At 41.5% G+C, this 13,567-nt stretch overlaps 1 protein-coding gene across 8 annotated transcripts in view; it reads left to right on the top strand.

Moving 5' to 3' along the window:
• Positions 1 to 11,277: 11,277 nt before the first annotated feature.
• The window catches only part of LOC109512656 (ATP-dependent 6-phosphofructokinase, platelet type-like), a 17,769-nt gene continuing 15,479 nt past the window's right edge, over positions 11,278 to 13,567 (top strand). For 7 of the 8 annotated variants that reach the window (XM_019864542.1, XM_019864547.1, XM_019864540.1 and 4 more), the window contains exon 1: positions 11,279 to 11,524. In XM_019864542.1, coding sequence (XP_019720101.1) covers positions 11,431 to 11,524 — 94 coding nt within the window. In that variant the 5' untranslated portion in view covers positions 11,279 to 11,430. Of the gene's footprint in view, positions 11,525 to 13,567 lie in introns of all 8 variants that reach the window. The other variant, XM_019864548.1, reaches the window with a different exon arrangement.

Raw genomic sequence — 13,567 nt, forward strand, 5'->3', positions numbered from 1 at the left:
GGGGACAAATGGAAGCGCCAGAGGTGACATCGATTGTGGACTGTAAAGGTCAAATCTTGGAGCCAAAAGACCATTGAGGAGGGAAATAGACACTAATAATGACTAACAAACACAGTTTCATTTGAATTCAAAAGTTCTCTCTGAAATAGAGATGCAGGTAGGTCTATCTGCTCGATTCAAAAAAATGATCTCTTCAACCGAAATTCCCATCAAAAATTGCAGCGAGAAGATGAGCCAAAATAGCAAGATGAGAATCACAGTTTTTCCAATGCTACGTTTAGAAATCAAATAATACAGTGAAAATATTTACAATAATATAGCAATGTTATTTGTTTGTGTTCACACTGGAGTGCTGAGTTTTCATTTCAATTTTTGAGGTCTGCTCAATACATGTCCTCAAAATTACATTACAGTAGATATTTGATTTTTTTTAGATCCATGTATCTTTGCTAAAAGACCATCTAACTCAAAAGTTTAAATTGAAATTGCCCCTCTGAAAATGCTTGCTCCTGCACACAATTTGAAGAAAAAATTGACTATAGAAAAAAGAAAAACAATTGTTTGTTCATTATATTGTCATATTTTTATTGTTTAATAGAACCCGAGCTTCAAGTCCGTGGGATTAACCTGCAAAAAAACATTCTCCTCAGAAAAAAAATACAAATATTTTCAGCTTTGGACTGTGATCCTCATGAGGACAAGAGGTACCTAAAATGAATGGCTGGGTATGTAATTCCAAAACATTGACATGACAAGTTTTCATTTTATTTTATTGTCCTTTTTTTCCTAGTGTGCTTTAAGTTGTCAAATGCGGTCCATTCCCCCTATCGAGGGCTACTCGGCGTAAGTGAAGATAGAAAGTAAAGATACTTGAAAATGGGTCATACGTCTGACGAGATTTCATCATTAAAATAAATTCAGTCTCCTCCGAGGACGAGACACATTGGAGTGAATAAAGTGATGGTCCTTTCACAGATCTGACTCAATAAGTGAGGCCTGCCGCACAGAAAGTCACATTGATTCATAACAATAGCTTGTCGCATACAGTATGCGGTTTCCTATAACACAGATTTTTCATCATGAATTTAATAACACCAATAATGGTCTTGAAGATAGACATTCATTTCCGATTTGCGCTCGGTTTTCATCCAGCTGTTGGAGCACCTTTTCTCTTGTATATGGGGGGAATTTATGAAAACCTCTAACAAGTCTGATTTATATTTATTGGCCTCTAAAAAGGCAGGTAGTGAGTGGAGCTGAGGGAGCACTAAACAGAAGTACATAAAAACAATCGAGCAGGGATTGGATCAGCTCAACTGAAACACATTTGTCCTGAAAGGGGGAGGGGGGGTGGGGTATTTCTGGCCGCACAATGTGCAGTAGCAAGCAGGGAAAGTATATCTGGGAAATGGAATCCTTTCACCATTTATTAATCAATAGTCACATTTGACGGCATCAAAGCGTGACACACTTTTGTGTTTTGTACTGCATCAGGTTTCACTTGGATACCCCCCCTCCTCCCCCATTCCCTCACAGGATGAATAGGAGAGGTATTTCTAGTTGTCTAAAATGGAATTGCTTGGAAACATTTTTACCTACAGGAAAAAAAAAATTGACAACAGAAAACATTTTAACAGTAGTGAGCCGTTAGTCCGGGAGGAGTTTTCTAAATGCTATCATCTTCTTTGGAGAGTATGATCCATATTTTTTATCATATTGTTTCTCCAGATGACATCCATGGCTGAGTTGCATGCTAAAGTCTACACTGAAGGCCCAGGTGACAAATACACGACCTGCCACTGTGTTTTAATATACTTAATGGTCATATAAGTACTAAAGCAAACGATACAAGACTAACTTTGAAAGACCGTGACTGTGAGTATCATCGCAGCTGTCACAGAATAAGAAACAAAAGGCTTATGTTTGAAGGGCCAGGAAACATAAATGCAAATTCTGGATGTACAATCGCAACGCATAAAAGCGTTGACATCCAAAGCCTCCGTATCTCCTGAATCTTTTGGTCAAGGGATGCAAGTTGGAAGCTGGATGAGATTAAAACGGAAAGCTTTCCAGTTTTATTTAACCCTCTCCCGCTGATTCAATATGAAGCATGTCTGTGCGCAGATGATAACTCAGTGCAAAAGGTTGACATCAATAGGACTGAGTGACTGTCAGCCCTGTGTTTGTGTGTGTGCGCGCGTGTGAGCGTGTCAGTCCGTCTCCGAGCCCCAACATGCGAATTGGATGGCGTGTTTAGATTTGATTTCACACGATGCTCGTGGTTTTATCCACATGCGTGCACAATAACACCGCTGACAGATGAAACCGTCTGGCAGCCAGTGATTAGTGCAACCTACTGTACACTAATAATTCTTGCGTAATATTCTCTCGGAAGATGATCTGATTGATTATTGAAATGTAAGGGGGGCCTTTAATTACGTATGGCATTTCAAGGCTCAATTCGTCGTACCTCTCCACCTTTAGCATTTCAAAGTGGAAAATCATCCTCACTCAGCTTTCATGGACATTGGCGATTCTCTGCAGCCACGTCAACAAAGCAGTGCATCGGCCGACAGATGTCGGACCTTATTAACGCCGACATTGAGGGGTGGCCAACGTTTTTTGACCGAAGATCTGCTTTTCAAGCCAATGCAACCTTTGCGATCGTGCACGCATAAGCACAAGCGTGCGCGCGCGCATCCCATGATGAGCAACAGTCATAACACGAAGGAAACATAAAAATACAGTCGCTACAAGAGTTTGTGAGTTTGGTGAAACGGAAACCGCCGCCTACCTTGGTGGGAGACGTGACGCGCAGGCACGGGACGCACTTTGGCAGCGTGTTAGATGCACGAATCACCATTCCTTTGCCAGTGCCATCGGTGAATAGCGGATGAAACAAACTGAATGAGAATAATAGGAATACTAATAAAAAAAGATAGATCGCAACAGCTCTGATCTCAAGTTGCAATTGCGGACGACTGACCGCAAACAACTTCCTGTGATGAAGGTCACACGCCACCAAAGGTTAAAGGTGACTTGCCTTTTTTATTTTATTTTATTTTTTAAATACTTATTTTTGTGAAAGTGAAACTGATATGATGCTTAAGATTACACTAGCACAAAAATCCTGAATATTAATATGAATTAATGACACACACACAGACACGCAAATCTTTTTTTTTTAAATGTGTGTGCGTGTGTGTGTGTGTGTCAGACACGCAAATCTTTTTTTTTAATGTGTGTGCGTGTGTGTGTGTGTGTGTGTGCGTGTGTGAGTACAAATTACAGTGGCCTCAGAGGAGTGTTTCTTTTCTCAGCATACAGTTTTTTCTGGCGTTTTCATTCAGTTGTTGAGCCGTTCCAATTACAACTCTGAATTCCCTCTTTTCTTCCCTTCTGACTTTAGATGCTTGAAATGATTCCTCTTCTTGCCTGCACTGATAAGATGTTTGGAGCCTCGCTGAGGGAACCCGATTAGATCTCAGCAATAAAGTCACTTTAGCCTTTTCTGAAAATGGCCGGAGGGCAAAAACATCCAACAGTAGAAAACTGTAATCTGCAGAAATGTTCAAACAGATGTTGATACTTCGAACCATGGCGTTCAATCAAATAAAGCTTTGGCTTCTTACCTTCTGACCATGCTTTGTTGGTGAACAACAACATTGTTTACCTTTGTTCATTTCTATCGGCTATAAATTGCTTAAAAAAATAATAATTAAGAAAGATTAATATCACACCGAGATTCAATGAGAGATGTTATGTTTTTGTGTGTGTGTGTGTGTGTGGGGGGGGCGGTTGTTTCATAGCAGGATACAATATGTTGCCACAAAACACCGTGGAAAGGTCACAGGCGTTTACAAAAATAACATTCAGTATTGTTCAGAATACAATCTAGCATTTGGAAACATACAATAAAATTTTTCCCCACAATATGGTCAAATGAGGTCTCAATTTTTAGCCTTCATTTGTTTTCATGTGCGACCGGATCAAGACTAGGATTGTCTTGCCGCATGGACTTGTGGCCGTGGGGGTAACACAATCGTATTTTGACTGGTGGTTCAAGGTTAATGCATGTTGGCTCACCTTTGCACACACACGGCTGTGATTGATGTATGCTCAGACACCCTGCCCGAGGGATTAACACGGGTCTGAAGAACGGCACGTTTACCATCACTGACCTCTTGCATCATCTTCTCACGAAAGCACGGAATACAGAAAGTTGCATTTACTTTTCTTTCGATTTCTGTTTTGACAACAAAATTCACAGAATTTTAGAAAAGAGGTGATTTTTTTTATGTGTCATTGAAGGAAATCATTCAATTTTAATTAAGACATCTAGTTTGCTCTTTGACACGCTGTGATTTCACTTTCTGTGAGCCTCAAGAATCTCAGCATGGCTATGAGCCACACAAGTGTCAGCATGGCTATGCTGCATATCGTGCTGAAGCTTCACTGAATGATTGGATGGCAGTATGAATCTCAAAATGTGTTCAATTTTAATGGAAATTGTGGAACGGAACAAGCCATAATTTGTGTTGTTTTCCTTTTATTTGTGTGTGTTCAAGAGGGCGGTGGAAAGAAACAGTCTCACGAACTGACTATTTAGCCACCATATTTACATCAGTTCCTGAAGAAAAATGCATCTGCTACTCTTTGATGACACAGAGGGCAACCTCAAACCAGGCAAAAAAAAAAAAAATTCATTTGTCACCCATCTGGATGGAGCGCAAGCCGGGCCCCTGGGTGGTGCACACGCTGCATGTTTTTTTTGCAACGCGCGAGTCGATGGTAGTCCATCTGGCCAGAGCCGGCAACCGCTCTGCCCAAGGAAAACTACACTAGCAACTCATTTGTAAGCGTCGCAGGGGTCCCCCGTGTCCTTTCCCATTCATTTGTCACCCATCTGGATGGAGCGAAAGCCGGGCCCCTGGGTGGTGCACACACTGCATGTTTTTTTTGCAACACGCGCGAGTCGATGGTTGTCCATCTGGCCAGAGCCGGCAACCGCTCTGCCCAAGGAAAACTACACTAGCAACTCATTTGTAAGTGTCGCAGGGGTCCCCCGTGTCCTCAAACACTGTAATGAGAAATGACGGTTAGTCCACCAAGGATCTGTCTTCATGCGGCGGCCGAAATGCAAGGACACCTAGAGTCAGTTTAATAATGCAATATGTGAATATGACCAGCAGGCAATGTATTAATGGACACAATGACCTTCACTCGGGTGATTTATAAACCGTGTGCATGTGTATATTTTTAATTACCGATGATAAAATGATATAATCCGCAGCATTTTCTTAACTAGTTTCAGCGCATGCATTTATTTGTTTCACTCTGACAGCGGGCGTAGTTTTGATACTGGAAACTTTTGGCCCAAAGGCCAGCACAGGAAGTAGCAGGCACCTAACAAACTGCATTGTCTCTTTTATGTAATCGCGACTGGTTAAAGAGTGGCAGTGTGAGCGGGTAAGTGTCAAGGCTAGGATTCATCATAGTTGGCACCTGACACATTTATTTGAAATGACAGAAGCACTGCAATGCCTTATGGGGCCGTGTGTCCACAGGGGGCGGGGGAGAGAAGGGCAGTAGGTCCAGGACAACTCTATGATCAAGGACGAGGCCAATTTCCCCCACGAGTTTTCAATGTCTAAAGCTTTTGCCATGTTTTCCGTTGAAGTATTTTGTTCCTCTAACAATATAATGTCCACGATATAGGATGGCTGATGGATCATCTGATGGATTGTGGCTGTGCACGAATTATGGTGGCTTGGAAGCGAACATACTTTTTCTTTTCTCTTCTTGTCATTCTTGACTGGAGGCCCATCAGGAGAAAAAAAAATGGTTCCAACTCTGTGCAGGTTTTTGTTAATTAGTTGCTTCTCCTCTCCCCCAAATCTAATCCTCCCTGTTTGCCTCTGGAAACAGGAATAGGTCATTGTAATTTTATTTCCTGGCAAGGATTAAACTGAAATGCTGATTACTACCTGACAAAGGAAAATGAGACCACCAGAGTTTTTCCTTTTTTTTCCTTTTTCCCCCCCACCCAAATCTGAATTGACAGGGCATAGGTGGCTGGTTAGGTTCAATCCAGTTCTGCTGATGAGCCAGCTGATTTCTATTAACCCGCAGCCTTCAGATCAAACAGACTGTTCCATTCGGATGCTGAGCAAGTGGGAGGAAAAAGAGAGAGGTAGTGAGATTGCTGGCAAATTTTATGACATAGAAAGTGTGGTTAATGGACTGGGAGATTCTTCCCATCCAGGCTGGTGCGGAAATAATAGCAACCTGGTCAGTGTTGAGGAAAAATGGCTTCTCCAATTTAAGTCTCTCGGTGGAATGAAAATCAGGAAATTATTAGCAGAGTGATCAATCATAGAGGCGCTCCTGCAGGAAAATCCCCCATTTTCTTTGAGATGAATTTTTGAGACTTCACCTGAGCAGTTATCGAATCTCATGAGCTCAACTTTGCGTGATGGAGCGTTCCAACCTTATCCCTATTTTTCGGATGAAGCAATTGTTTTCAACACCCTGACGCAAGCAGATTTTGAACTGCTTTGCAACATTTGCGACATTCAATGGACAATGAAAGAAACTTGGGAGTCTAATTTGTTGGGTTTTCAACAACAAACTCAAGACTGGTGCGGTCGTGATCTTTTCATTGTCCTGAAAATGAAATGACCGGGATGAATGAGAATAATCATAAGCCAATTTTTATATGTATGCGCAAAATGCGCTGTTCCATATTTTGTAAAAGTACAATGGTGAAAAGAAAAAAAAAAGACTGATGCTTTTGCAAAGACATAGTAGTAATGTAGTGAAACAAGTCCTGTGATGAAAATGGGCCTTGTGATGAAAGGTAGACGGGAAAAATCCTCCATATAAATTGTCTCTATAGGACGGGATGAGAGGTGAGGAAGACTCAGTGGGAGTAATGACCAGAGAGCTATCCGGGATGGCTATAGGATAGCGAATGTGTGTGTGTGCCTGTGTGTGTGTGCGTCTGTGTGTGTGTGTGTGTGTGTGTGTGCGCGCGTGTGTGTGTGTGTGTGTGTGTGTGTGTGTGTGTGCAAGAAAAAGAGAGAGGGAGAGGCAGCAAGGGGCTGTGCGCTGATCACTCATGATGACACCTTAGAGGCCGTCCTGTAAGGAAGAAAAATGAAAACTATTATAGGCTCGCTGGGCTATGTTGGCTTTGATGTGTCAGCAGTTATTAGCCAGGGACACCAGTCACCAGTCTTAAGGTCCTAAAAAAAAAAAAAAAGAAGAATGTTGCAGCGGAAAAAAAAGACATGACGATGAGCTCTTATGACCAATGGTGCAAACATTAACCCCAAGAGTGGTTCCAAAAATGGTAAATTCTAAAGGTATCATGTTTTTTCCCATCCACTGAATGCGGCGTAAGTGGATATTATTCTGAGTTTATTTGATGCTGAGCACTTTTACTGCCTCCTTGATTATATTTATGCAAAACTCTACATTGTAGGACACAACGGTTGTATCCATTGGTTAGTTTGTAATTTCTTTTGTGGCGTACATTTTCTTTTATGTTCCTCAATTAGCAGCGCTATATAAATCAATGAAACTCACATTTTTCTTCATAAAATATTTCCACGCGTAAAATATTTACACACTAACACAAAGGCTCACCCATTTTTCTATCATAACTGAGAGAAAAGGTTAGCTCTCGTGCATTCATTAAAATAATCCGAATTTGACATGCTTTCCTGACATCAGCCTCATTAGTCTGTGCGTTCAAATCTTTTGTCATACATGGAGAAGGATGTGTTGGTAATTTTGTGAGTGACAGAGAGGACTACGCCGAAGTAAAAGCAACCAAAGGAAGTCGGTTCAGATGCTTAAAATGACGAAGCAGTCTAAGAGCTGGAGGACAGACTTCAGCACGCGTCAAGGCCTCACAATAACTGACATGCTGGTATCTTCACGCTACCTCATCTGCAGGTACTCAAAAGCCGAATCGCGTTCATGTGCAACTAGTGATGATAATTTACACTCATTCGAATCATTTGACTTTTGCATACACTATTTTTTTCAGGATAAAATAATTTATGAATCGGAATAAAACAATGCAAATGAGTGACTTCGGCATAACAACAAATGGAAACTCTTCTGTGAGGTTATACTACCCTCTAGTGGTAAAGTGTTATTTCACCCAAGCTTCACAATAAAACTACAAATATTGGGATTGATCCAAATTTTTTACACCATTGTGTTGTAAACAGAAAGCAAAGCTAATTTGCACACTTTAGCTCGTTCATTCAGAGAATGGAGTTTGATATGCTTCAAGGTATTAACCAGCGGTTACTGTCAAAGCAATATATATTTTAAACACAAATGCAGTTCAGTATGGTTTCCCCTATATTCAAAAGAAAGAAGGTTCTATTCAACGTAAGCCTTCTATGCCCATTATCATGTCCTAATAGCTTGCCCAATGGCGCGGTTTGTTATGCGGGTTCACTGGTCAACTAAGTCACACGCCATTAGCCCAAGCAAACGTTACTTTGCAACGCTACCCAAAGCATACCTTATTTGTTTCACATTAGCTTCTTGATGTGGCATGGTGTGCTATACCAACAGCAGCAATTTATCATACAATTTTGGCACAGTTATGCTCCACTTGCAGCACCACTTCCAGTCTTCTATGAAAAGCCTCGGCAGCAAATAAATTAAACATGTGTCATTGAGCATGCTAAATGGCTTGCAACACATAATCATCGAAATAATTATAAGGCTGCCATGAAAGTGAGCTAGATGGATGACACGTATACCACGGTGGAAAAACTGGCAGTAATGGTGCAGAGGGGTTTAGCTTTTCTGTGTGATTTCCTTCCGCCAGTTTTGTTCAGAATCGCAGGCTCAAAGTCTTGATGGACAATGGCGTGATTAGCCCAATCAGAAAAAGCGGAGAGGAACTGTGGGTAGCCTGCGACACCTCTCACATCCCATTGTGTCCTTCTCCATTTCATTAATCAGTAACCCAAGGCCCTCTGAATCTGTTTGGCAGGCAGCTTGTTCACTCATTTCATGCCATTGCCTGACCCTATACGATCTCTTTCTATGGTCATTACTACTTTTCTTGGACTAAGGAGAAAAAAAACAACTTTCCGTTATGCTCCTAAATGTGTCATCTACTGTATCTCCACCCAGCCTGTATTTTTTTTTATTCAGTTAAAAAAAATAATCACACTGTACTGCAAACTGTATTAAAATGGTGCAAACCATTGTTGACTAGAAGATATTCAATGCCCACTGAAAGAGAGTAGATACAAGCCATTGATTAAAAGTCCTCAAAAAAATAGAATGTATACTGTACTTGGTTTATTTTCCTCCCTCTGGATCAGACCAACTGTGTAAACTGTATCTCAACATAAACGACTAATCTGAACGACAACACCAAGCCAATAAGCAAACAATCAATGTGAGCCGGTTGCACAGTCCAAGTGAAATTGGGACATGATTTCCCTCGGGACACAAGTTACAACCGCACAATGCATGCCAGACCAGGTTATTGGCGCTCAATTACAAGCAGCAAATGCCATTTGGAAATAAGTAAGGTTATCCGTTGGCAACTGGGACAGGTTTCATTCCTGTCAATATGGTCAGAAGGAGATACACCTATATAGCATACCAGGATGCAGGAAGACCGTGGCAGCGATTTATTGACATCGCTCAGCTTTGACATTCATGAAATGTATTACCGCTGCCCTTGTCCATGAGGCTAATTGGCTAATTACCTCAACGGAAGATGAAATTTACCTGACGCAGTCCTAATTTCTTCAGGATGACCCAACACATGCAACCATATTCTACACCACTTGTCCTTCGTGCTGCTGGAGCCTATCCAAGGTGACTTTGGGCGAGAAGTTGCGTACACCCTGAACTGGTCGTCAGTCAATTGCAAGGTGCATACTTGAATGGATAAACAGTCAGTCGCGCTCACATTCACACACCACTGACACTTTATAGTTTTCAAAAATGCAATGTGGAAGCTGGTAGAAAAGATAAATTACAAGGCCGCCCGGCATTAAATCAAACATTTAAAACCTTTGCTTGTAGTTTCATGAGTGTATGCTACGCTATAAATAAAAAATAAAGGTATGACTTTTTGATTGAAAAAAAGATCTATCGTTCATATTTTTTTCATGACAATTACTTTTCAACAGTGCTGTGAGATGTATAACTTGTCATAAATTCCATTTGAAATGCCCTCCATTTGGATTGCAGGGGCTGCACTTACTTTGGGTGAAGTTGGTAAATTCAGTGGCTTCTCATAGCCATAAAAAATGCTGGAGAACATTAAATTCTCTGCTTTTTAAAATGTAGAGGTGAGAAAACCCGCGTCTTCACTCACGCAAAATTGTGGAAAACAACACCATCTCTAGGCTAGAAAATAGAACGCAAAGCTCAATTCAGGGGAGGGCGAGCACTATTGTTCACCCGGCAAAAGTGGCGCTTTTCATATTCAAGGTTGTGGTGTGCTGTCATCTTGTGGTAAAATGACGGTAACTGCAACTAATCAAGTCTCAGGAGTCTTTGCTGAAGAACAATAATGGACATTGAATGAACGCTGAAACGATGCAATAAATAGAAGAGATTAAATATTCTACTTCAGTAAAAACATGGTGATTGATTTCGGTTGACATCGCTAAAAATGTTTGGTTCAACACTGTATGAAATAAAATACATTTTATTTGCAGTGCATCATCTTGAGGCGTGCATTAAATGAATAAGGTAACCTCAGTCCTGTCTCGTTTTTGATACCTCTCAGTGGTCATACAACTCTGTTTTTGCTGACTGGGTCGTGCAGCTGCACAGTGCAAGGTGCACCGAACGGATGACTGAAAAAATAAAAAAATAAAAATGTTCAGCGCTTTCAAGAGACCCAAGGAAACACGTGGACTGCAACCGTCATAATAATAGTACAAAAGTTGATATAATAAACACGTTTCATGTTATTCATGTTAGTAATACGTGTTAGTAGTCATGCATTCATGTCGATATCGGGACGTGAAAAACCTCGCTTTCAGTCGATTTTTATTTCTGCCTAAATAAAAGTTTTGATTGAATGAATTCGCGTTATTGCGGAATATGACTACGATGGCCAATAGAAACTTTGCTGTCATCAAGGATCGTCAAAGTCACCGCAAACGCAATCCGAAGAGCCTTCTTTGCATTGGTTTACACTCCAAAGAGGAGGCTCGACTCGAAATGCGATTGGCCGACATAAGGGCCACTCACCACCGCTGTCATTCAAGCTATGCGAGTGAGCAAATAGATGCGGAACAGGGAGAAGGAGAGGGGGCGGTAGTCTGCTGCCCTTCACGGTCATTTCTGCACAATTTCATAAAGCCGTGGCCATCTCGTATTATATCATCGGTTGTATCGGAATATAAGTATCAACCGTGAAAGATGGCACAGTCAGACACCAAGAAGATATTCTTTGAGAACCTCTCTGGAGCAGGAAAAGCCATCGCTGTGCTGACTAGCGGAGGGGATGCTCAAGGTACTGTCTAGGATACAGTGGATACCGTGCAGTGACACTTGGATCAAATATGACACCGTAGTCATATTAAACCGTTAAAACACACCCCATTCAATGATGGAATTACTTGCCGATTCTCTAATCTGCAGGTCAAGTATTGCGCAGCAACTAAATCAGCGGCAAAATATAACGATTGCGTTCACTCATTCATTGAAGTAATTCACCGGAGAGCGTGCTAACGTGACATATCGTTGCTATTGTTGACATTTTTTTTCCCTTGCCGTGACGCACAGTGACAGCTCGGGGATTTCAAGGTCGTGCAATATTTACGCTTACGAAGCAGTCATAAATGACAGTTCGATTTCGAGGATTTTTAACGATTACGGTATTGGCGATGGACGGGGCCGCGGAAAATAGTGGATTGTTGTGGTCGCCCTCGGCCTCTTCCAGTCATACATACACATCAACAAAATAGTAAAAATAGCAAAGTCAAGATCGAGGGGTTTGCAGCAGAAGTCACTTGGGGTTCGCAGTCCCCGAGTGGGCCTGTTGTGGAATGACCTCATCCTGTGTACGTGATGTGCCGCAGACTACTCGGCCGCTTCTCTGCTCGTGTCGTGACGTCAGAGAGGAAACCCTGATCACGTGGACACTGTCTAGTCTCCCTGATACCGTAACTCTTCGAATTAACTGTAACTAATGAAGTCCAAGCGGAACATATGAGCATGTAACAATCCATTTGTAAAACAATGAAACAGTAAAAGCTTGTTATATGACAATTTTTTTCCCCGAGTTCTGTTAATCATCATGATATAGTGCATGTGTTTTTTCAGATTACTTGCCACGAATCACTCTTGGACCCGACAACATAAAACAATTCCCCTAAATACCACGGATGGGTAATATCTTGCTTCTCTAAATCTGCTGTGTCATCATTGGTGGTGCTTTCAAATGAACAAAGTAGAACCTATATTTGCTTCCAAATGTTCAAGTTTGTATGACAAATTATTACTCCGGTTCAGATACCTGAAAAATATACCGAAGTACAGTTAAGTTATTTGTACTTTAACTTCCCACCCCTGGACATTGGATTGGAACTGTATCTGCAGTGCAGCAAACGTAAACCTCCGAGACAACAGTTGCAGTGTGTTGCTGATGAGTTGCTCACAGCCCTTTCCCTTAGTTGGCCGGAAAAAAAAGAGGATATGCATGCCTGACAAGAGCTGAACGCCAGTGTCAGAAGGCATTATGTCCCAGTGGCTTGGTCCTTTCACTCACTTTGCACCAGAAAGTGTCATTCATGCATAATGAGGAAACCCTAACCGACCATTTGAATTACAGCATATAGTGACTGGGTTTCCCACAGCGCTTGAACTATCTGATTTCTCTTTTTCTGTCCTGTACTGCCTTTACTGGACTCTGTGTTGCTTAGTTACTACAGCACGAGCCAATTCCTGTTGGGAAAACATCCCTCCTCGTTTTTTATTTCCGACACTCATCCACTTTTCCTGTGGGGCTGCTGTGGGTTGAAACCGTTCATTTTCCCTCGCAGTGTTTGACAAACCTGCCATTGACATGCAAGTCACAGAAGCGGCATCTAAATGGTGACTGAGTTCATTTGGATTGGCCACAAAAGTAGTAGCTCAGAGACTGTCGGAGGAGCACGCAAGCATTTTGACCAAACATGGTAGCTTGCCAAAGTGAGAAGACAAAAATATCCTCGAAAAACACGCCGAGGACAGATCGTGCGCTGGGCAATATTTGAAGTGTTGCTCTGAAATATCAACTCACTCTTTACAGTACGCTGTATCATGGAGGCAATTCAGAAAGCCCAGGTTCGGTTCAAGAATCATTCGTGAAGGTATTTTTCGTGCTGTGTCGGAGCAGTTGTTGAAGCCAATTTAAAGACTGTTACAACTTATAGCATTTTGGGGTTACGGAGGCAGAGTACAGTGTTTTGCTTTTGAATAGCAATAAAGAGGATATGAAACATTTTTGCCACTGAGGTTGATGACAGTGTATTGATGTGCTATGTTGTGTTTTTTTTTTTTTTTTTTTTTTAAT

This window comes from Hippocampus comes, unplaced genomic scaffold (assembly GCF_001891065.2).
Source record: "Hippocampus comes isolate QL1 unplaced genomic scaffold, H_comes_QL1_v1.1 scaffold389, whole genome shotgun sequence".
NCBI classification, from domain to species: Eukaryota; Metazoa; Chordata; class Actinopteri; order Syngnathiformes; family Syngnathidae; genus Hippocampus; species Hippocampus comes.